General features: G+C 30.3%; 2 protein-coding genes across 3 annotated transcripts; one reads left to right on the top strand and one right to left on the bottom strand.

Annotated features, from left to right (window-relative positions):
• The first annotated feature begins 3,168 nt into the window (after window positions 1–3,168).
• On the top strand, window positions 3,169–6,020 carry LOC124534666 (pancreatic triacylglycerol lipase-like). Its single transcript, XM_047110642.1, has 6 exons — window positions 3,169–3,271; window positions 3,435–3,612; window positions 4,265–4,413; window positions 4,640–4,885; window positions 5,131–5,467; window positions 5,917–6,020. The coding sequence occupies exons 1-6, from the start codon at window positions 3,241–3,243 to the stop codon at window positions 5,960–5,962; spliced, it is 987 nt and encodes a 328-aa protein (XP_046966598.1). The 5' UTR covers window positions 3,169–3,240; the 3' UTR covers window positions 5,963–6,020.
• Window positions 6,002–11,110, bottom strand: LOC124534667 (putative odorant receptor 92a). 2 transcript variants are annotated; one of them, XM_047110643.1, is made up of 6 exons: window positions 10,890–11,110; window positions 8,749–8,845; window positions 7,806–7,907; window positions 7,616–7,704; window positions 7,480–7,546; window positions 6,002–6,169 (listed from the first exon to the last, which is right to left on the bottom strand). In XM_047110643.1, exons 1-6 carry the CDS (start codon window positions 11,003–11,005, stop codon window positions 6,095–6,097), a joined length of 546 nt encoding a protein of 181 aa, XP_046966599.1. In that variant the 5' UTR covers window positions 11,006–11,110; the 3' UTR covers window positions 6,002–6,094. The 2 variants fall into 2 exon arrangements, with proteins under 2 accessions (XP_046966599.1, XP_046966600.1); XM_047110644.1 differs by lacking the exons at window positions 8,749–8,845; window positions 10,890–11,110 and adding an exon at window positions 8,121–8,177.
• Between the last annotated feature and the right edge of the window lie 12,497 nt (window positions 11,111–23,607).

Below are 23,607 nucleotides of genomic sequence, written 5' to 3'. Positions count from 1 at the left end.
GCTCAAATTTTAACAGGTTGCGGTGCAGGAGAAACCGTCTTTATTCCCAGAATACCCTTAATACCAAATAATTTTCCATTCTAATTTAAAAGGACGCAATTCCCAGTTTCGGTGTGTTATGCAATGACAATTAATAAGGCTCAAGGGCAGACTTTTCATGTTGCCGGAGTAGATCTCGGTGTCAGTTGTTTCTCTCATGGTCAGTTATACGTTGCTCTTTCCCGTGTTAGCAGTTCTAGAAATCTTTATGTTCACGTGCCGGATGGGTCAACTTTCAATATAGTTTACCCGGAAGCTTTGCGCTAAAGTATTTTGGTTCTATAGGTACTTAAGCCCCATGTGAACGTGATGAAAATAATATTACCAATACATTTTAATTTAATAACACACAAGGAGTTACACGTTGACGAAGTCACAGGCACAGCTATCTATACTTTTCTGCCGGAAGTCACTATTCCACGCGGACGAAGTCGCGGGCAAAAGCTAGTAATGTAATAAAATCCAAGGTACTTCATCCTACTTATTTTATAAATTTATAAGTTTGTGAGGATTGATGTAGGTATGTTTGTTACTTTTTCACAAAAAACTACGGAACACATTTGGATTTGGAAATTTTAAAGTAATAAAGATTTATAATATACTTATTAAGTACCCGTAAAGCAAAGTCGGGGCAGAACGCGAGTAAAAAATAATTATCAAGAAGATAAACATCTATTCTAATAATATAATAATTTCAAATGAAATAGATATATCTATAGATATAATAAAATCTTAACTGATCTAAATCTATACACGAGATATTTAAGAAAAAATAATGGGGTATTTAGCAACGCAAAAGATCAGAAAAAATATAATTTTTTTGTACCTGTTTATCTATTCTTTTATTACCGGATTTATATTAATCTCGGAATCGGCTTAACCGATTTATATACGATTTTTAATGATTTGAACTGTTGTAACCTTGATGTGTCGCGTTTGTTAAGACCGGGGTGTTATGGAACCAGAGCTGATGAGGTTAAAATCTTTTTATAGAGGTCCAGTCGTGTTACATCATCTTACATTTGAAAATAAATATTCTATAAATATGAATAGGTACGGCGCAGCTGATTTTCTCTTTATACCCCGGTTCCTTCTCACTCCAAAAGACTTTTCATTGCCATTAGGCGAGTCCAGTTTCCAATGCACACGACTAAGTTTATGTGGTTCTGTTATATTATGTATAATATTTGCTTTAATCCCCGACGGCACTACGTGTAATAACATCTAATATACATTACCCAAAGCTAGACAAATACATAACATTTTATATTTTGACGACCTCTTCGAGTAGTTCCCCGGTTTTCATGGGTACGCTACTCCGAGGTCCCAGATTCGATTCCCGGCCGAGTTGATGAAGAAAAAAGGAATCCAATAATAAAATTATGCAAATACCCTCAAAAAGTAAAATAAAATACAGTGAGTCTCGTTTGTAAAACACGGGATTGAGTGTCGATTTTGCGTAAAATAAATACAACTAGTGACAATGATAGGGGTGACACTGACAACAGTAGCGGTGACCGGTGTTAACGCAGTAAACGTACAAGAAAGGTAGTCCGATACGGACACTTCTAACATTATCGATATCTACCCGCAAACTTCAGTCTCGTCAACAAGATATTCGTAAAGTCGAAATATCGAGATCCAACGGGTAAAAATGAAAAACATGGCAAATATCCCGTAATTAATAACTGGTATTATAAAAATAACCACGTGAATTAATAATCTGATGAAGAAAAAGTTAATTCTATGTTATATTGGGTCTGGGTGTTCGTGGTACAGTCCTTGTTTCTGAATTTTCATAACACAAGCCATTTATATACTTAGATTGGGATCAGAGTAATATATGTTATATTTTCCAATAATAAAAATAAAAAATATCTATTATACTTTTAAGATTCATTATAAATTTAAAACGTTCGGTTTGTAGTTTGTTTGTTTGTTTGTAGCACACAAATAGGTCATCTCATAAAAAAAAAAATATAATATATATATCCTTTCATTCGGGAACTATGTATAATGCTACTCAGATGAAAAGATACACACGTACGTCACGTCAACACTGTAATAACCCTTTGAGGCCTAAAGTCACGTGAACGAAGTCGCGGCTAGATTTAATTAAGGTAAAGTGTTTAAAAGTATATAATATTTTAATTAATCAGAATTAAATTTTTAATTGTTTTTATTGTATCATTCACTAAATTGCATACCACGAGTTAAATTTAGATAGAAATTACTATACTTTTTTATACGATGGTTTGTGTTATTTCGGATAATGTGTGGATATTGTCTGATAAATAACATTTATAAAGTGAGATTAATGTTTTTATTTCTTCTTTCGCTGAAACTACTAACAATTGGAGCTCCAATGTCAAACTATTTGTATGCGACTTAAGTCTCTAACTCCGAAACATTGGACATGACTTTCATTCTAGAGCATATCTGGTCCAGTACATTTCGTTGGCTATTTGACGTCGAAATGCTGTAAGAGTAATGTAGTACTTTTGGATCTGACACGAGAAAGGATGATTTTGTTCTCAGCTATTTTTATACAATTTCATTCGTATTACTTGAATTTTATTTCTTACTCAAAATATACGGAACGGATACTTACGATTAGTTCCATACATTTGTTTCTATGATTGTGAAAATAATGATATCATCATTTGTTCTTAGGCCTGTATAATTGAAAGTAACATATAAGCTTAAATTATACTATAAACAATTTACTATAAATAATTTTAATTATACTATAAATAGAGCAATCTGTACACCAGTTTCAATGGGTACGCCATGGCCATTCTGAAATCTCCGGTTCGATCCCACTCGAGATTGGGATCAGAGTAATGTATGTATTTGATGCATTGAAAAAAAAATAGATAAATATTCCGACTTGTGAGAAAAGTGTTTTAGTAGAATGAATTATTTTAATTAAATCTTAAAATAGCCCGAAAGGCTTTTTCTAATGTTGCGCATTAAGGCACTTGTTTATTATATTATAACGGCCAATAAATATCGCAAACGCTAATACAAGATTAGCTAATTACCGTACAAAGCATTTATTGTAATCTTTTATTAATTCCTAAAGGCGTAAAATTATCAATACTCGTCATTGTTTTACGAGATAAAACTTTTTTATCGTTCGATTGGTGAAAATTAATCGTATAAATACAACTAAAGGAAGTTTTCAACTAAATTCAAAGGATGAATACTCTGTTGTTTATGTGTTTTGCTGGTTTGTATATTTGTATATGAAAAAGTAACGAGTGTATAAATTCTGATGTATATATAACATGTGAAAATGAAATAAAATAATTTTCAAATTAAATACAGTTTCATAAATTATTAATTATGTGATCAACGATATGGTAATATATTTAAATATTTGCTTATTTCAGTGTATACAGCATCCGCTGCGTCGTTAAAAAGCGTGGATAAAAATTATTCACGGTTTATCGAATATTCAGACCATGATGGTGTTCTGCACACTTTGGATTTGGAGGCACCAGTGGATACTGCATTATTAGAAGATTTCTCTAGAAATCCTGACAATAACCGATACTTGCTGTACACGAGGTAAATATTTTATATTCAATTCTTTTGAACTAGCTGTAATTAGTAATTATTCTGACGAATAACTATTAAATTAAATGTTACCATCATATATGGATTTTTGAAGAAGTCATTGTAGGATGATTTTCTTCCAAATTGCAATTGCAAGATATTGTCTTATTTATTTATTGTAATATTTTAGTTATTTTAATAGTGCTTTCTCAGCACCGTGAGCGGCTCCTATTAAGCAGGTATCACCTGAGCAATAAACGAGTGGGCAATTTTTAGTAATAGTATCATTGATGTGTATCCGGTACTTTGCTTAATACAATGGACCGAACTAAGTTCCTTGGCCTGTACTAATTTTGATATCTGCTTAGTGACTTTCGTAGCATTATTGACTGTCTAGGTTAATTATATCAGTTAAAGTAACAAATAAAATATGCAAAGCTTTTATTTATATATCTGTATTAAAAAAATTGCAATTTTTTCCATTCATTTCGACATTTCGTATGTTTTCAACTTTGAAGCCGAATGGTTTTTGATAGACTTGCACATCTTTCAACAATATTTGCCATTATTGGAAAAGGGGTAATGAATCAATAATATTTTTCCGAATGATATGAAATTATTTTACATATTAATCAATAATAATATTATGTCCTTTTCTTTTTAGAAATAACCCTGTGGTTTCTCAAACACTCCGATTTAATAACTCCAACAGTATAGCTTTATCGCAGTTCGACGCCAATAATCCAACTATAGTCGTTGTTCACGGATGGTTAAATGACCAACACACTGAGTTAAATAAAGTTATCACTGATGGTAGGTATACCGTTAAATTCTATGGGTTACAATAACTGCTTTTGTCAAATTTATATGTGTTTAAATAGGCTTTATATAGCTTCATCTTAAATAATAAAATTTGTGTAGTCTAAAATATACGTCCAAACGTAATATGGCAATTTATTTTTTTATTAGTTTTGATATACATAATATTAGAGGCTACAAGAGAAGAGAGTACAATACATAAGAGACATATTTTTTTCAGCATATCTTCGTAAAAGTAACGTAAATGTAATTGTTATGGAATGGAGTAAACTTGCTTCATCCAATTACGCAACTGCCTGCGCTGGAGTGCCTGCGGTGGGTCGTAGACTGGGACAATTCTTAGAATTCCTCCATAGTGCTACAGGAGCTCCCTTCGAAGCCATGCACATTATTGGTGTTAGTTTAGGCGCTCATGTAATTGGTCACGCTGGCAGAGAACTTGGCGGCAAAGTTGCACGCATTACCGGTAAGTTTTGTAACTGAGTCTATTTAACATGAGACTAAATGGTTAACGTCACCAGTTGACGTTCAACCATCTACTGCATCTTTGAAACTAAAGTGTTATGTCTCTTGTGTTCGTAATTACCTACCCTATGAAAATACCTTGAAAATACCCTATGAAATGGATGAAAAGCCCTACTAAGTCCTACTACTATTCACCCCATCAAGTAAGAATAACAATAAAGATATGATAATTTCTTTTTTTTATAGGTTTGGATCCAGCAGGGCCCCTGTGGCATCTCAATTCCAACCGTATTAGAGCGTCCGACGCTGTTTATGTAGAAGCAATCCATACCGACGGAGGACCTGTTGGGCTAGGAATCGGTAAAGCGGTAGCTGATGCTGACTTCTTCCCTAATGGTGGCGTCATTCAACCTGGTTGCTTGACAAATTTCTGTAATCACGATCGTGCATGGCTGTTATTTGCTTCGAGCGTGACTTACAATCATTTCTTGGGTAGAAAGTGCTCAAACATGCTTCAAGTTTCTTTGAATAATTGTCGTGGTGAAATTTTACACATGGGCAATGATGACCTAACCAAGAGAGGGTAAGAACTTTTATTATTGACGCTATAAAGTAGACATCTATTGTTGTCAAAAAAAAGTATTTCTAAATAAATTGTTGAAATACCTACTAATCATAATATCGCTTAAAAATTATATTATATATCTCACTAGCTGTGCCCGCGATCTTGTACGCATTTGAATTTAACAAAAAAAAGTTACTACCTATTATATCAGTTACCTATCAGTGAAAGTGCCGTCAAAATCGGTCAGAAAACAGACTGACAGACCGACAAAAATTGTAAAAAATGTTATTTTGTTATATGTACATATGCAAAGAGAAAAAAAGGGCTACTTTAATATTATAAACAGACACTCCAATTTAATTATATGTATAGATAGAAAAAAGCACTGCCCATTTTTACAGTTTAAGTTAATATTTTAGTATTCTAAATATTTATGATACCATGCTAACATTTGTTTTTTCTTTCAGCTCCGGGTTATACAGACTAAATACTCAAAGAAGTTATCCTTACTAAGCAGTAATGTCTCGATTTCACATCTTTGTAAATAACAATAAAGTATTTATCATTTGAATTAATTCGTTTTTTTTTATTAATTAAATCAAACAAGAATTACATCTATATTCCTGTTTAATACGATTATTTGACTTATTCATAGTTAGTATCCGGTGGCGTGTACACAGTTTTTAATATTGTAAAATATGACCAAGAAGTGCTGATGATCTGTAAAAAAAGCAATGTCATATGTTAGACATATAATTTTTTTTTCATAAATTTAACATTATTTGTACATAGTATGTGTCTAGTCGCTTTGAATACTTAACCGATGATTGCGGGTTCAAACCTATGCAAGCTCAGATGAATATTCATGTGCTTAATTTGTGTTTATAAATGATCTCGTGTTCGGCAGTGAAGGAAAACATCGTGTCGAAACCGGCTTGTGTTTAATTTCATAGAACTTCTGCCATATGTGTATTCCACCAATCTGTATTGAAACAGGGTAGTGGAATATGTTCCAAACCTTCTCCGCAGAGGGAGAGGAAGCCTAAGTCGGAAATTTACAGGCTCCTATTATTGTTGTTCATGTAATTATTATGTTTAGTTTTTGCTATATCTGTAGTATTTCTAAGTCAAAAAATATTGCGTAAATATTTCTATCCGTTGAGATTTTTTTTTATTTAACAATATGTAATTTATTTAAGTTATATATTTAATAAACAAAGAAAAGCTTTGTATCCCTTACACGAACCGAGGAGTACGAAAATAAAACCAGTTCAAGTGTATATGGAATGATATTAGAAACACAGTAAATTACTAAAAAAATAATAATTACACACACTACTATGCCTTTGTTAAATACACACACATGTATATAATACTTTCATACTGCCAATAACAGCCCACGTCATGTCAAAGTTAAAAATCATTCTTTTTAACATAGGGGTTATTTCAGGTTAGAAAAATTCAACTAAACCTATTTTTTCATAACAATCAAATTTCCAATGGTCAAATTTCGGCTAATAACTGATATAGTTAAATTAATTACGAAATTATTGAATAAAATATCGAGAGAAATATTTTTTTTAATGTAATCAGTTATTAAATAATTATTAACAAGTTAGTTGAGTTGAACCACCAATTGGAAGAAGGGAATAAACGCCACTTTTCGATATATTCACTTTTATAAACTCTTACATTCTTTAGACGTAGGGCTAAATATTATACATTTAAGGCAGGTCATTCGGTGAATAAATCAGGATTGATATTTTCTTAATAATCATTGATGTCCTATAAGTTTATAAGTTGAAGGCAAAAAGTTATGAAGTTTTTTCGTATTATCTCCGTTCCTATTTTTTGGATTTATTCCCTTCTTTCAAATGTTGGTTCAATTAATCCACGGTTTTTCATAATATTTTATAATATATTCTTCTGCGGCTAAAGTTTAGGATATTGTTAACTTTAATTATTTATGATTTTAGATTTTAGATTCGTATCACTACTTTTTAATATAAACGTTCCTTAAAATAACATACCTTAGTAAAACTTTCATATGATATTACGGAAAATTTATAAGCTGTCAATTTTTGTGGTTTATTGGCCCTGAAAACATAAATATATTAAATATATGTTATATATAGATACATATATTTTACTTATTAATAAACTTACCGAAGCATTAGCAAAAGAATAGTGTTTTTTGATTTTTTATCCATGTTGTACCATTTGCATAAAAATGCAGATTCTCCGATTTTTCTACTCTGAATGGTAAACATAATTATTATATATAGTGATATTTTCACGTCATATTTTATGAATATAATTATATTAGTTCATTACACAATAATAACACAAACTTTACCTCTCTGATTAATTGTTCTCCGAATACACTTATCATTAAAATCTGAACAAACACGGACGCTAGAAACAATACAACACCAGGAATTTGTGCCCAATTTCCCATCTGTAAATAACAATTAAAATAAATAGTTAACTCATTATAAACCGATCCGAATCTATATTCATTGAATAGACACATAGATATAACATTAATTACTGGTATAGAAAAAATATTTAAATATTGTTCTCATCTTTTCCGGGTTTGATAAGATTTTTCCACCACCATTGGCCCTTTTCCGGGTTAGATGAATTTAAATATAATAAAGTAAAAAATTACGGAAAGAAATAATGTCATTTGGATAGTTATATTGTGAGGTTTTGTATTTGTATTAATTGTCCAAAAACTCCGAAAGTAACTTTGTGGCTGTATTTTGCTACTTTAGCGAGACTTGACGAATTAGCACGTCGTAAAGACCCTTTGCCGTGAAGGTAGTCATAGTCCAAGATAAGAACATATAAATTATGAACCTAACGGAAAAACATTATCAATATCAAATATAAATGAAATTATCATTTAAAAATTAAGGTAATTATCTTGGCTAAAGCCCAACTGATACAGTATCTGCAGTTCCCTGAGAACGCAGAAAAAATTGCTGAAGCACAAAAATTGGTCAAATATTTCTCTAATCCATAATTACATATATGTATCGTTTGCAGTTGAAACACTTAATTTAAGTAACGGGAACAGGACATATTTTTATTTATGGACTTATTTCATTTAATTAATTCTGACAATAGAAATTGTTAATTTTGCGCCTAAAGAGCTAAAAAGCGGCGATTCCTTGAGAAGTGTCTGTTTCCTCTTACCACCGTACCAATTAAATGAAATTGTACTATATAATATTTAAAAAATATATAAATATAATAAAAAAGTAATTAATATTAATAATCTTATAATACATTACCGTCAAAGAAAAACCAAGTGCGCATATTTCAAGTGACCCAACTAATACATTAAATAAATTAGGGGCACGAAAAATTTCTTCGAGATCTTGCGATAGTCTGCAATATAAAATGTACATTTTAAATCAATTTTAAATGTAGCATTTTGCATCTAGCACAGTAATGCCAAAGTATGTCAAAGTATACATATTAGTATATGTCAAATAACACTTTACAAGCCCCATAAAGGCGTTTTAGATTAATTACTGCTACATTGTTGTAGCAGTAAAAGTTAACAAATGTACGAAGAAACAACAAATTATCGAATTACTTAACATAATGTTGGGGCAGATCTATTGTTGTTATGAAAGGGATATTGACGGGTCTTTCACTGGTAAATGATATGGCAATAACGATAATTATTTTGTTAAATATATAAAACGAGCATAAAGTCGCGGGCACAACTAGTTAAAAATATATATTATAAATACACTCCATATCAACGCAAAGAGACACAAAAAATCTTATCAAGGTTTAAGGACGATTAAGGGTGTTAATAACTGCTGAGCTTAGACTGTAGATATCCAGTCAGGTGTGCTGACACTGAGCTCTTGTATCAGTCAAGTCTGCCAACCTTTCGGTTATTGATATTCAAATAGTGCATCTACTTAGCGTTATCGTGTATAATTTTATAAAGCAATCAACTGGAGTACCTTTAGTGCACATACATTTATTCAATAATATCTAACGCTAGTAATCCTATCGATGCAATACGATTGTTATTTAAGGATGCCAAAATAATTGGACTGTGAGAGAGATATATTCGTATAGAAGTAATAGATATTTTAATTATACGAGTAATACCTCCGGTATGCGCGTTTTATTTAAAAAGAAACTTATCCAGAATTTACGATGGATTTATATACGATACGATATTATATTATTTACGTTATCTAATCCTCATATTTTTCTTAAGCCATCTCTTGGAAGCGATTATTGTTTTTGTAACAGGAAAAAGCATGAATGTATTTTTTTTTAATTTTCTCGTTTAAAAAAGGTAATATATTTTTTTTTATAAAAATATAATAAAAGGTACTTAGATTTAATACATTTTTATGGACAAGCGTCTTTGCGAAACTATATATATATTGTCGGTGTATAAATGACTGAAATGATAATCCATTGCAACTTGATAAAGATTTGGCACGGAATCAAAGGCCTGCCGAGGCATAATGTAACCTACTAATTAAGGGATAATAATTGTGCGTCTCTGGTGTCGTGAAGACTGGTCCATGGTTTATTGCCTGAGGGAATGATGCTAAAATTCATAAATCAAAATCAAAATTATCAAGTAGGTTTCTATAGGCAGTTTTGAATCATCATTTAAAAAGCATTTATTAATTGAACCTATCACCGGTTCGGAATTCAGATTTTACTCAAGTAGCTCAGTAGTTACTATTTTTCAATATTTAAAAATACGAAGTCATGTTAATTAAACACATTACATATGTATGTATATTATACACCCTGCCTGGAAATCAACAAATATCAGCTCCACGCTTTTTTGTTATCTATATAATCTTGTCAATACAAGATATAATATTTTCTTATTTAGTATACATTTTTTACAAATGAATTGAATTAGTGAATCGGCAAAGTTAAAATAACTGTATTATAGAATATTCGGGCTATTATTTCATGCAGTCATTACGTTGTTATAGTACGACACAACTTAGGTGTAGCATCGGCAAGTGCAATGAAACCGATTTATACAACCAATAGAAATAGCTTCCTATCACGCCAGTTGACGCTATTCGTCGCTATAGATTCTCGCGTCAGTTCAAAGCAAGTGCATGTAAATCGACGTGTCAAATTGACGAATATATTAGGTCATATGATATTACAAGGTACTTTTGTGTAAAGATCATATTCACAGAAGAAATTATAGAGTATTGATAATTTGGGATAGCGTACTTAATTCGGACGTAATCGGCTTTACGAATCTTTCCGATGCTACATCTAAGTTGTGTCGTACTGTACATTGATAATGTTACGCCTAGATATTGTTTTCTAACAGCATAAAAATTATTTAAATCGATTCAGTAGCTTCCAGTTTATCGATTACAAATAAGCAATAATCACTATAATATTATAGGTGACTTACTTTAAAATATATTGATGTTTTATCACAATATCCCTTAGGCAGTGGGAAGTGCTCTCATCCAGGGCTTTTAGTTCATTACTCAATACGGCGAACTGACTGCATAGGTGTGAAGTCATTATGTAATATAAAGCATCCACTGTTGTGAAATATAATACGCATATAAATCCTGAAATATTAACACCTTAATATATGCTTAAACTTTATGTAACACAATCTTGTTACTCAAACACGTGGAAGCGATTCTAGGGATATTGAATATTAGGTTTCTTATCTTCGTGTTGATAACGGCTTTTTAACAGTTTCTTAACGTCCCACTACTGCTTTCCTCCACAGTTGCCAGATGACATAGACCTTACTTCAACATCATTATATCAGAAGATATGGAAGAATTTTTCATCAGTATTCTTCATCAGTGTACTTCTTTCTATCTTTATTAATTAATGTTTTGACTCATTTTAATTTGTGAATTCTTGTTTTTTTATGCCTTAAGTTTGCGGAACACCTGTGGTCACCACCGCCCATAAACATTATTAGCGGTTAGAAATATAAACCATACCAAACATAGTCAATGCGCCACCTTAGGAACTAAGATGTTATGTCCCTTATGCCTGTAGTCACACTGGCTCTGTAGGGTGAGAGCACCCTTCCAACCGAAACACAACATTACTGTGTACTTCTGTTTGGCGGTAGAATATCTGATGAGTGGGTGGTACCTACCCAGATGAGCTTACACAAAGCTCTACCACCATGTAAAATGTATAAATATATCTTACAGTACTTTTAATTACTATATCTATGTACATATTTTTGAAATTGGAATATAATCCACGATATCTTATTATGATAATTTCAAGGTCAATGTCAGTCCTCAATAAAAATATTAATAACATATTAAAAAATAAACAGGTGGCTATTTATTTATCTGTACGAATTGATATGTATCTTTAATATCTGTTAACAGGTTTTAATTAAATGATAGTTTAACGGAATGAGTTTACATTTTTATTTCATTAACATGTACCATTCAAGCCAAATAAAAATATATATAATAAATAGGTCTATTAATAACGTGATAATATATAAGACTAAATTGTATTTCCGTTAGTCGTTATGAAGCTTTCTTTACGCTAAAATATGGTTTAGGTTGAAAAGGCGGTGGCCCAGGAATGGAATGCTAAAGGTGTATCTGTATATAAGATCATATGCAATTATCAGGCTACAAGTAAATACTTATTAATGTGCACAACTAATTACTAATCATATATATGTGTAATGCTTACCACTCATAATTAAATGTATATATTTATACAACCAAACGTACCAACAGTCTTTTGTCAGAAATGGTACCAACACAGCGTAAGGTAAAGTATAAATGATAACACCCTTGGAATAGTAATTATATCCTATTATTATAAGAGTTGAAAAGTTGTAAACAACTATCAGTATTGCGTTCAAAATGAAAAAATATTTCACCAAATATTTAAGAAATGTAATATCTTTCTTTATCAACTCCCATTTGTTCTCGCTGTTTATAATTTCTTCGTACAAGCGTTTCAAACACGCTGTTAATTCAATAATATTTTGCCTTTTAATTGTGATGAATATGATTTTCAGAACTGAAAGAACGCCGATGCAGGTACAGGGTGCGAGTTGGGTTAGTTCCAACAAATTTTCAACTGAAAGTTTCGAATAGAAAAAGGCTAATTCCGCTAACGCGACAGTTATTATGATGTACAATAAAATAAAATATCTGACAGTTAGTTTTGGCTTATTAAAAGGTATCCCAATGAGCCAGAAATTGATTTTGATTTGATTAAATATTTCTTCAAAGTCTTGTTTATCCATATTAATTTTTTTCATATAGTAAATCACCTTTCTTAACTGTGACAAAAGTACAACTATATCACGGTATGGCCGTTGCTTCAATTTATTTTATAGATATTTCGATGTGTATTAGGGCTATCAAAATTATAGTTAAAATTTAATTTTACTGAATATATATTTGAAACAATATCCATAAAGTGGATTTCAGTTGAATTATTTTTCAAAGACTAAAGTATGTGAATCTTGGGAATAGAGATTTCTTATAGAGACTTTGTGTTTATGATTCCACTAATAAGCCCTGCATGTCTCATAAATACTAGGCCACAAAGTTCCCACAAAATATGGCGTCACGGAATAAGCTAATTATAATCCAAAGCCTTTGTGATGCAGTTGGATATTTATAGACTCTTTTCTATGACAAAAAATAAGCTATTTATAAACGGTCCTATATTATTCTTTGTATTGTAATTTATTATCTGATATGGGACGCGAGAATTTTAATCTAGATAATCGTCAGCTTTTCGACGATAAGATACCTTGACCCGTGTAAATTGGTACTTTGAATCTGGTGTACTAAGCATGACAATTGTATCGTTGCAGTCATATTAAGGTATGTCATCATTATTAATAAGTCATAGGTTGCATTTTCATCTTTCCAAAGATCGCGGTTTAAAATTTAGGTAACAAATGATAACTTGTATATTGTGATGATTCTGTAATATGTTTATCCAAAATACATTGAAATCGTCTTGGAAATTGCATCTAGTCAAGAGAAGACAAGGTATTTTTAATAGTTGAAATATAACTCAAGATAAATAAAATGTATGTTTTTGAAACATCTTTTAAAAAATGGATAAATGCTCCTTAGATCAAAACCGAAAAGAGGTCAAAATGTCATACTGTTTGCCGTTACAGCAAACGGTATGACATTTTGACCTCTTTTCCGCCATGCCTCCTCACTCACTATATATATCAAAATATATTTTTCTCAATCAAGCTCTCACGAGCACTTTTAAATGATTATTATGTACAATTCCATACTCAAACTCAAATTGCTTTAGTCAATATAGAAGTATTACACTTTCTTATTGATGGTCAATTGAAATAGAACCACCTGTTCGGAAAAGAAAAAACCCTGTCCTGAGAAGAACCGGCGAAAGAAACCCAGCGTCTTTTTTTTCATAGTATTAGTAATACTACAGAATTAAAAGAAGAGGAAAATTTCAGAGAAAATGCTACTTAAAATGAAACGAACTCATGCAGACACACTCATGCGATAATGTCGCACCACCGGTGCCATGATATAATCGCTGGTGAGTCTACAACCATATATCAACATTTTAAGCGTGAGGAAAGGCAGGCTGCCTTACTTTACTAAAATAAAGGAGTTATTAATACAAAATAAAAATGTTGATTGTACAACCCTAAGTACTTAGCGTAAAACGGTTCGACATCAATTTTGTATTTTCTTAAAGTGTCAACTCAATATCTGAGGAAATGGAAATTAAGGGGTGTTGAAATATAACTCATCGTGAATTCTTTTTGACATTGCAACTGTTTGTTAGGTGAGGATAAATTACATTTAATGATTTATGCAATATTGAGTCCGAGCTATTTATTAAGTTTCAAATATTCCATTTGAATAAATACAATGCATTTATTTGGTTTGTTCAAAAATTTTATACGCAATAAATTTATAGTAAGACTACTTTATAAAAAATGGTATATTTGTGAAGGTTAAGGAAGCAAATTTTTCGTAAAATTTAGAAAAAAGAGAGATCATAATTTGCCATAAGTTCAAATCTCAATCTCTATCCGGTAGTGTCGGATTTGCCATATCAGTACTCTTACTACAAAGAGATTGCGCGTGACAAGTTGACATCATCAATTAAATATAAGAGATCGTTAAAAAATAAAAAATAGTGCATGACATGACATTTGAGCAAATAAGTTTGAACTTAAAGTGACATTTTATCATTCGCGTAATAGTTTTTATTTTGTTATAGATTTATTATTAAAAATGCAAGGAAACAGTTATTCAAAAACACCTTTTAGCTTTGGTTAACTTCAGCCATCAAATATAACATTCATTCATTATTATGTAAATGTTTATGAATAAATTATTTTTTCTTGCAATAATTATATAGACTAAACACGTAAAGGCGCTATAGTTCATAGTTTGATACATACTAATAAATGATTATTTTGTTGATGATTTTTTTATTCAATAACTCAAGCAAAAATATGTGTCTCTATTTAATCTGTCTATATGGTGGCGTATAGATAGTTTTAAATATTGTGATATATTACCACACATTGTTTATGGTTTCATCAATGTAAAACAAGGTAATTAAATCATATGTTTATTCATATAAATATAAACAAACAACATGAATATAACATAAGTTATTATTTTTTAATTTTATTGAAATATCTATAAATAATAATAATAATAAAAATATTAATTTACCTGAATTGGTAAATGAAAATATATTGATTAATTATTGCCATTCGTTAACACATTTGTTAATACATATTTTAAAGTATGTAATTTTATTTACTACCAAGGAAGTCTTAGTGATTAAATTGCTCACGAATATGACGTAAAGATTATATTGTATTAAAATGAATGATATGATTTGAATGAATGATATTGGAAGCCGAAACAATATGATAATTAATGATACAATCGCCGAATTAAAAAATACTATTCACAATTAGGTGAAAAACGCAGTCCATATCTTTCAAATAAATACATATTATATTAGATATATCCGTGTTAAAGACCAATTAATAAACTTATCGAAGCAATACGATCTTATCAGTTGTTCTCCGAAACAACTTATCATTAAAATCTGAACAAATATAATAATAATAAAAAAAGGTTTTTCATATCAGAAATTAATAAATATATGTAATAAAGTATTTTTAATCGTTTCTTAATGGTCTGATAGAATCTAATGAATTGTTATGTAGGTATATTTTAATGGCTTGTTTTCCCTGGCGTAGTTTAGTTTCAAAATTATTATTAATTATTACCAACGCGAAAGTAACTTTGTCCCTTTATTTGATGACTCATCAAGTCTAAACCAATAACACAAGGGTAGGAGCACGTGGATGAAATAATGAAACATACGGAAAGAATATAAAATTTACCTACTAATACTAATCTCAAATACTAATAGTTTTCTTATAAATAATTTAAGTTGTTATGGCGGTAAAACAGAATGTACGTACGTCTGTCCTAAAAATGCTACGTGAAATAAAACATTGATACTGACTCTTATCAGGGGCACGATGTAGCCCATAGTAGCATAGTAGATGTAGTTGAAATGCTGAATCGAGCAAACGATGTAAGTATTATAGTCTCTTCTTCCGTTTGCAGTCGAAATATCTTGGAAAAACGTCTCATCGTACTGCTTCCTATTATTCCTGCTTGCTGTTAATAGTAGAACTGTTAATTTACTGTTAATTTTGTTTATGCTTATAGTAAGTATGTAAGTAATATTTAAAAAAAATAATAATTATTACTATCTTAGAAAATCCAAAAGCGTATATTTTATCTGCCCCATCCCGTACGTTTAATGAAGATGTTAAAAAAAATTGCCAGATTTTGGAATAGTCTGCAATATTAAAAGTATATAATGGTTTTTGTGTTTAATCCTAAGCTTTCTTTATTTTTGTTTGTGATGTACAATAAAAATAAATTCATTAATTCGATATTTATCAATTTTATAAAGTGTTATATTTTTGCATGCATTTCCATTAATACAGTTTGTTTAAGTATAAAAGACTGCACTTTGATTATCAGATTTAACTGATGCTGAAGTGTCTCAGTTTCTATGTGACTTAACTGAATATTGCGGGTTTTTAATAGGCAATTATTTTCATGTCGTAATTAGTATTTATGATTAATTCATATAAATATTGAATATAAGAGTATAAAATACCAATGAGCTACTTGATGGCAAATCATCGACTTTCACAGATAATACCGACACATATCGACAAATACTGACATTGCGCCGTTAAATTTAGAATCGAATTTAAAGAGTTTATGCCTGGTTCGCACAGCCTCTAAACTGGTAAACTGCAATAAACACTACAAACTGCGATCGATTGAACGGTATAAAAGTTGATGTGCTGCAATGCTATCGGCGAGCTAAAACAAAGCCTTTTACATTAAAGGAAACATAATACATGTATTGCATGTATATACATGTAAATGCATGTCAATGATGTTTGACCAAATAACGTTGAAACTTCATAACTGAAAAAGATATTACAAAGTCCATTTTTATGTATATTGTGCAATATATATACATATACTTATTACATAACAAGATTTAAAAAAATGGTCGTTTGATTAACATGGAACTCCTTTGTCGATTGATTGTATAGTTTCAAGTTAATATGTTGTATATTTTTTGAGATCCAGATAATAAGCTGATATGGTCGGAGATAAAATTGATGGTCCCGGCGCTTTTAAAGCGAACGCTGCCAAAACTATAAGAGATACTAAAAACCGTATAAAAGATTTGCACGACTTTATATTTTTACGAAAGAATCAGCAAGAGCGTTTGTACGTCGCTTACATGGAACGAATAAGATAATAAACATATAATGTTTTATAAAAAGCAATACACAAATTATTACAATTTTATATATTCAATATGAAACCAGTAATTCTATATCTACATTTTTTTAAGTATTATATACTGTAATACTTAAGCAATCATTTTATGTGTCAATGTAATATTGTGAGTGGATTTTTCTCAGGCTTTTATTTACTAATTTTCCTTATGACCACTAACATAAGATTTCGCTTTAGTATATTGCTGATTCTGTCATTTTTCATATTAATATACACATATAAAAAGTAGAAACAATTTACTATTTTTGCATCCTTTATCATATTGTTTTTATACTCCTATCGTCAGTGCTTGGACGTGACTACCGATATACGATACGTCTAAATAAACGCTGTTTCAATAAACGTTGAGTTTAAATGAAAAAAAGTGAATCTATGAGTCTATCATTATCATAAATATAAGCGAGTTTTATTGCAAAATTGTATCTCGAATGTCACAATTTGATTTAAAATTAAAGCAATTACTTGGACATTTTAAGCGAATGAGCTTAAACTTAAAGTGTACTCGGAAAACTTTATCTCTTTATCTGCCAGAAAGAATAGATAGCTTCGCTCGCGAAAGTTGCATATAAAGGAATTCAAAAGAATTCTCTAACACCCGATTTGTAGAAAATTCTTTGGGAAATAGTTTAGCTAAGTCGTGAAAAATTTTCGAACAAATCGTTGAGTTTCTCCTAAAAGATTTTGCAATTACAATAAAAACAAGTAAACTAAACAAATAGAATCAAGGACATATCATTAATGAGATAAATGTTTATTTATTTAAAACAAATATTTTATAAATTGGAAAATTATATAATACTGTAATGTCAATAAACAACAAAATATATGTTTTTATTATAATTATACATTTAGTTACTGCACTAACATTATACTTATTATTTGAAAAATTAAAAATTTGTTAATCATAAGCACGAAGAGTTGAGATCAACATCTCGACAGCAAATATTTGTAGTTAAGTCTTTTAATCCATCTCTAAAAAAGACTCTTAAGAAATGTTATTTATATATAATAAAACATGACACCGTTTGCGTATTGGTGGTAATATAATTAAATTCTGGTGAAAATGCTAACATGGTACCGGCAATGCCCCTGCAAGCCAATGGGTGTTGCAGATGTCCATTGGTAATCACTTTCCATCAGGTGCCACAAAGGCAATAACAATATTTTTTATAATACATCTTTTTTTTAAGATCTAACTTCGCAACTCACTCGTGAAATATCGATTCATACGTTGATATGCTATTTTAATGTATGTATCGCTTCACTGTTATAACTGCTATCAGTTCACGATCGTGTTCAGCGATAAGATTCGAGATGGTATTATAAAATATATTTACAGAATTTGATTATATTTAGTTTACATATATACTTAATACACGTGTTTAATAAAACACACTCATCATATAAATATCGTTGGAATTTTTAATACGTCGTAATAAATTGTTTTGTAATGTTGAAAGAAAATAACGTTTAAATAATATATATTCGTCTGTTCTCAATTACAATTAATAGTTGTTAATTGGTGGAAAATACTATTTCGAAATACAAAAAAAAATCTAATCACTCATAAGTGGTCTTTCATGGAAAAAATTGTAACGAATAATTTGAGGATTATTTGTTCGATATAATTGTTGTATAGATTCTCTTTAATAGAAATATATTAAAAACGATAAGGTTTTACGTTCAATTTGTTGATATTATTTACTTGAAATTTTAAACGGTCCCATATTAAACGCTGGTGAAATCATTGTTATCAGGACCTCATAAAACGGTATCGCTTTACGTATTCTATCCTCTAACTTTGTGTTTGTAGTTAATAATCAAACACCATTTTAACCTAAATATTTTGTCATTGCTAGCTAGGTATTTTTCGTATTTTAGCTTAGTAATTTATACCTGTTAAGTAAAAAAAAGTAACAGTCTGTAATTTCCAACTGCTGGGATAAGGCCTCATCTTCCATTAAGGACAGGGTTTTGAACATATTCCACCACGCTTTTCCAATGCGGATTGTTGGAAGGCGGGTTGGCAGAATTTCGATGAAATTAGACACATGCAGGTATCCTCATGACGTTTTCCTTCATCGCCGAGCACAAGATGAATTATGATGATGACAAATTAAGCACATATATATAGTGGTGCTTGCTTGGGTTTAAACCCGCAATCGTCGGTTAAGATGCACGCGTTCTAACCACCTCGGTTCTCCTTATACCTGAATATATTTAAATCAACAATTCCTTAACAAATAATTATCAATAAATTTCCCTGATTAAAATATGTAATATGCATATTGTAATATGTATAATTTTGAATATTCAATATCTATTCAGCAAACCAACGTACATAGGTGTGTATATATGTACACGTTTTCTTACTTAACGAGGCACATTAATTCCGACTCAAACATTTCAAATATTTTACTTTATCTACGCAATGTACGATTTCATTATGTATTTCGCGATATGTAAGTTGTTAGTATATTATATTTACATTACATTGACATTTTAATAGATCCGTGAAAAATATATTTAAAACATATTTTTTATTTTTTGATTCTTGTCACCATTCCACGCGGTCAAGATTTATACAGTAACTAGTTTTAGTTCATATTTGTATATACTTAAGCATTCAATGTTATTAATTCTTATGTTAAAAATATATAATATAAAGTCCTAAAAAAATTAGGCCATATCAAAATGTTAGTTGTAAATAGGCCCAAAGTTTACACAGTCATTGTTCGAAATATTTCAACTAATTTAATGACAAATTAAATTAGATATTACATTTAGTGGACTAATTATTAAAATAATAACTAGCCAACTACATTGTAATAATGTTACCTAACTTTCATTACTATGTTTACGACGACGGATCAAGACTGCTAACTTCGAATTATATCGCAAAAGTGTTAGTACACACATGTCTTCTGGTCATATCATAATCCGATCAGAAAACAAATAGATGTCGACACGAATAGAAGTTCACGCGCAAAACCAACGGATTAGCGTAATTTTCGAGATATGGGATTGTAAGTAAAGCCAACTTCGAAACTCTCCTAAAATATTAACTTCACATAATGTTGTCTTAAATTATGCGATTATTATACATTGAAATAAAACTAGTTATTACTGATTTGAATCATTTACAGCGTTCGTGGTCACGGGTAGACTTGTAAAGTGCTCGAAACGTCGGGATGTCAAAAATAATTAATATACGCGATTCAAATCCGTTATAACTATTTCAATATTAACTTCAGACATATTCATAAGTAATGCATATAAACGCATATTTAATAATGATTTAAATTTAGTAATCATAACATTTAAAAATAACTACAGTCTTTTTAGTATGGAAAACCATTTCATTACCCCATGATGTATTTATTTACTTTGCGGAGTCGGAAGCTTAGCGCTTATTTATTTATCGTCGTTTAGAGTTATTGTTACCAATTCTATAAATTTTAATTTAATCATGATTTGATTCCACTGTACTTTATGTGATCTTAATGTCAAAAAATATTGAAGATCATTTAAATAGAATATTTATTTAATAATTTTTTTTGGTATGTACGAATTAAAATCTTTTAAATGTTTCACAAATCCTTCATGTTCTCCAATGATAGTGTAAATATCGTTAATATAACTTTTTACTGTGGTCTAAAATTTTAGTACTGGATCTTTTATTTAATTTCTAATTTGTCGGGATAGAATAATTTCTTACAACGACTACTGCACCGATGTAAATTTAGTTATAATTTGAAAGCCGTCAAGAATAAAAATCGTTTTTTTTATGGTATAGGTTGGCGGACGAGCATGTGGGTCACCTGATGGTAAGTGGTCACCATCACCCATAGACAATGAAGCTGTAAGAAATATTAACTATTCCTTATATCGTCAATGTGCCACCAACCTTGGGAACTAAGATGTTATGTCCCTTGTGCCTATAGTTACACTGGCTCACTCACCCTTCAAACTGTAACACAACAATACTGAGTACTGTTATATGGCGGTAGAACAACTGATGAGTGGGTGGTACCTAGACGGGCTTGCACAAAGCCCTACCATCAAGTAAAGTAAAGTAAAGTAAAAGTATATCTCTTACTTAGTCATTTACGTTTAGACTTGCGTAATCAGTCACGCTGTCAGTCGTAGGTGTTTCACGATTTTAAATAATAGTAAGTAGTACAAAATAATAATGGTATGTTATTTAGTAGGTTTTAAAAAAAAGCAACTAGATATTTAATCAAGTTATACTCTACGTGTAAAATTGGACATTGGACTTATGCACTTGATTATATTTTTTCTGAAAAGCAAAAACATTGCGTTATATGCAATCAATTTCAAAATCTTGTTAAGCCGCTATCATATGGAAAATTTTCATAAAGCGGTTTGAAAATGTCATGATCACAAGCAACAGAAACTATGTAAAGCATCTTTAATCTTCGTCAGGCAACAAAGTACCCTGATTCAAGAGTATACACTAATAAAATTGCTTTTGAAAGCCACGACTATATTAGTTTCTTCTGAGCTCGTTTATTCTATAGATGACGGCGCCTTCTTATTCATGGTTAAGGATAGAAATATCATTTTTCAAATAGAACATTTCTTCATTGTAACTTGATTTACCCTCAGATAAGTGGGTCGACTTCATCATATCTATTCTATATAACGTAATGAAACCTTTAAACATGATGAATTGATGAACGTGAAGATTTTTAAAAACGTTTATGCTTTTATATTTTCTTATAAATAAAATACGAAAAGTATGTTTTATTTCGGTTTTTAACGGTTGAATTATTATCGAAGTTATAATGGTTTAAAGTTTAGCTCACCTGCGACAAGACACATACTGAGATGTTATAAATTGTCGTAACGAAACTATGAAAAATATAAAAACTTATTTATAGTTTAAAAACTATAAATATTTTTTTTATTCACCTATAGTAGATAGAAAAAAGGACTAGGCTATATTTATAATTAATGTCATTAGTCGTTATTCATTGTAATAAATTGAATTTCAAATTGTACATTAGTGATTCGAATGATTAAAATTTGTGATAAAATTAAGTAAATGACGCCCCAGGCTTTCACAATTATAATATATATATTTAATGAATTATTGGACATAGCTTACTTTGAAGCCGTTACCGGAAAAAAGAGTACTGACAGTAATATTTAATTTTCCTTTTGAGTGCTCTAGGAATTTGTACGTATATAAATGTATATTTATAGTTTTTTAAGTATTACTTATTTTATACTTTACTGAACACCGCACAGAGAAATTAAATAATACAACATAGATTTGGCCTTAGCAAAACAGGCGTATAAATAGGCGACCTTATCGCGACATAGCGGTCTCTTTCAGGCAACCTTAGCAAAGCTTTATTATTATATTTTTAACTGAATAGTGTTTCTTTCTCTCTTTATCAGTTTAAGTAGATCGGTGACGGCGCATCCATATCTGAATCCAGATCTTTCATGTTATCTTGAAGCAACCCCGTTCTTTGAACTGTATGCTTTTAAGAGATTTAACTCTTTTTAAAGTAAATAACATTTGCCCAGTTGAGAAATAACTGGATTCTATATATATCACTGTGTAACGTCACTGATAATGCCCGACTTAGTATACAAGTTGCATACGCCTTCCCGGGAATTATAAGAGTACAGGTTTATTGTTTGTTATCCTTGCCAAAACACACTTTGATTGTAAGTAGAGTAGGTGCATTAATTTTTTTTATTAGTATTCTAGTCTCACAAGTTCACTGGTTAAGGCTGCTCTAGAATATTATAAATAAATGCAAATAATTATTTATGTGGAAATAATTTATCCAAACTTTATTTGATATAATAGTAAACATTTCAGGGTTCACAAACCTTTGAACTTCATCATCAGATCACTTCAGTGATTACTATATTATGGTATTATTAAGGTCATTGATAAGGGTGCAAACTTTCGATTACATCCGACGTTTTGAAGGGGGTCGTTCCGAAATTAAATTAAATACATAGCTAAAAGATAAGCTAATAAAAATGTGTAAAATTGAAGTAAAATTTTTGTTTGAAATGATTCTTTACTTTATTTTAATAATATACTTATGATTTTGTCTATTATTCAGAAATTTTTTATTCAGGTCTAGATTTCAGGGTCTCAATAGCTCAACGGTAATACGGATGTACCAAAATCACGGATTCGATTCTGATCCGTCCCTCTCGAGCTATATATAGCTATATATCTCACTTTTA

Source organism: Vanessa cardui, chromosome 13 (genome assembly GCF_905220365.1).
Source record: "Vanessa cardui chromosome 13, ilVanCard2.1, whole genome shotgun sequence".
NCBI classification, from domain to species: Eukaryota; Metazoa; Arthropoda; class Insecta; order Lepidoptera; family Nymphalidae; genus Vanessa; species Vanessa cardui.
The sequence above is the reverse complement of the archived record's forward strand: the minus strand, read 5'-3'. Positions and strand labels throughout refer to the sequence as shown.

Coding starts and splice junctions, on each gene's coding strand:
- LOC124534666 (XM_047110642.1), top strand. CDS start 3,241: ATGAATACTCTGTTGTTTATGTGTTTTGCTG. Junction 3,613..4,264: donor CGATACTTGCTGTACACGAG/GTAAATATTTTA, acceptor TTTTCTTTTTAG/AAATAACCCTGTGGTTTCTC. Junction 4,886..5,130: donor CAAAGTTGCACGCATTACCG/GTAAGTTTTGTA, acceptor TTTTTTTTATAG/GTTTGGATCCAGCAGGGCCC.
- LOC124534667 (XM_047110643.1), bottom strand. CDS start 11,005: ATGACTTCACACCTATGCAGTCAGTTCGCCGTATTGAGTAATGAACTA. Junction 7,908..8,748: donor CACTTGGTTTTTCTTTGACG/GTAATGTATTAT, acceptor TGTTATTTACAG/ATGGGAAATTGGGCACAAAT. Junction 7,547..7,615: donor ATTCTTTTGCTAATGCTTCG/GTAAGTTTATTA, acceptor TTATGTTTTCAG/GGCCAATAAACCACAAAAAT.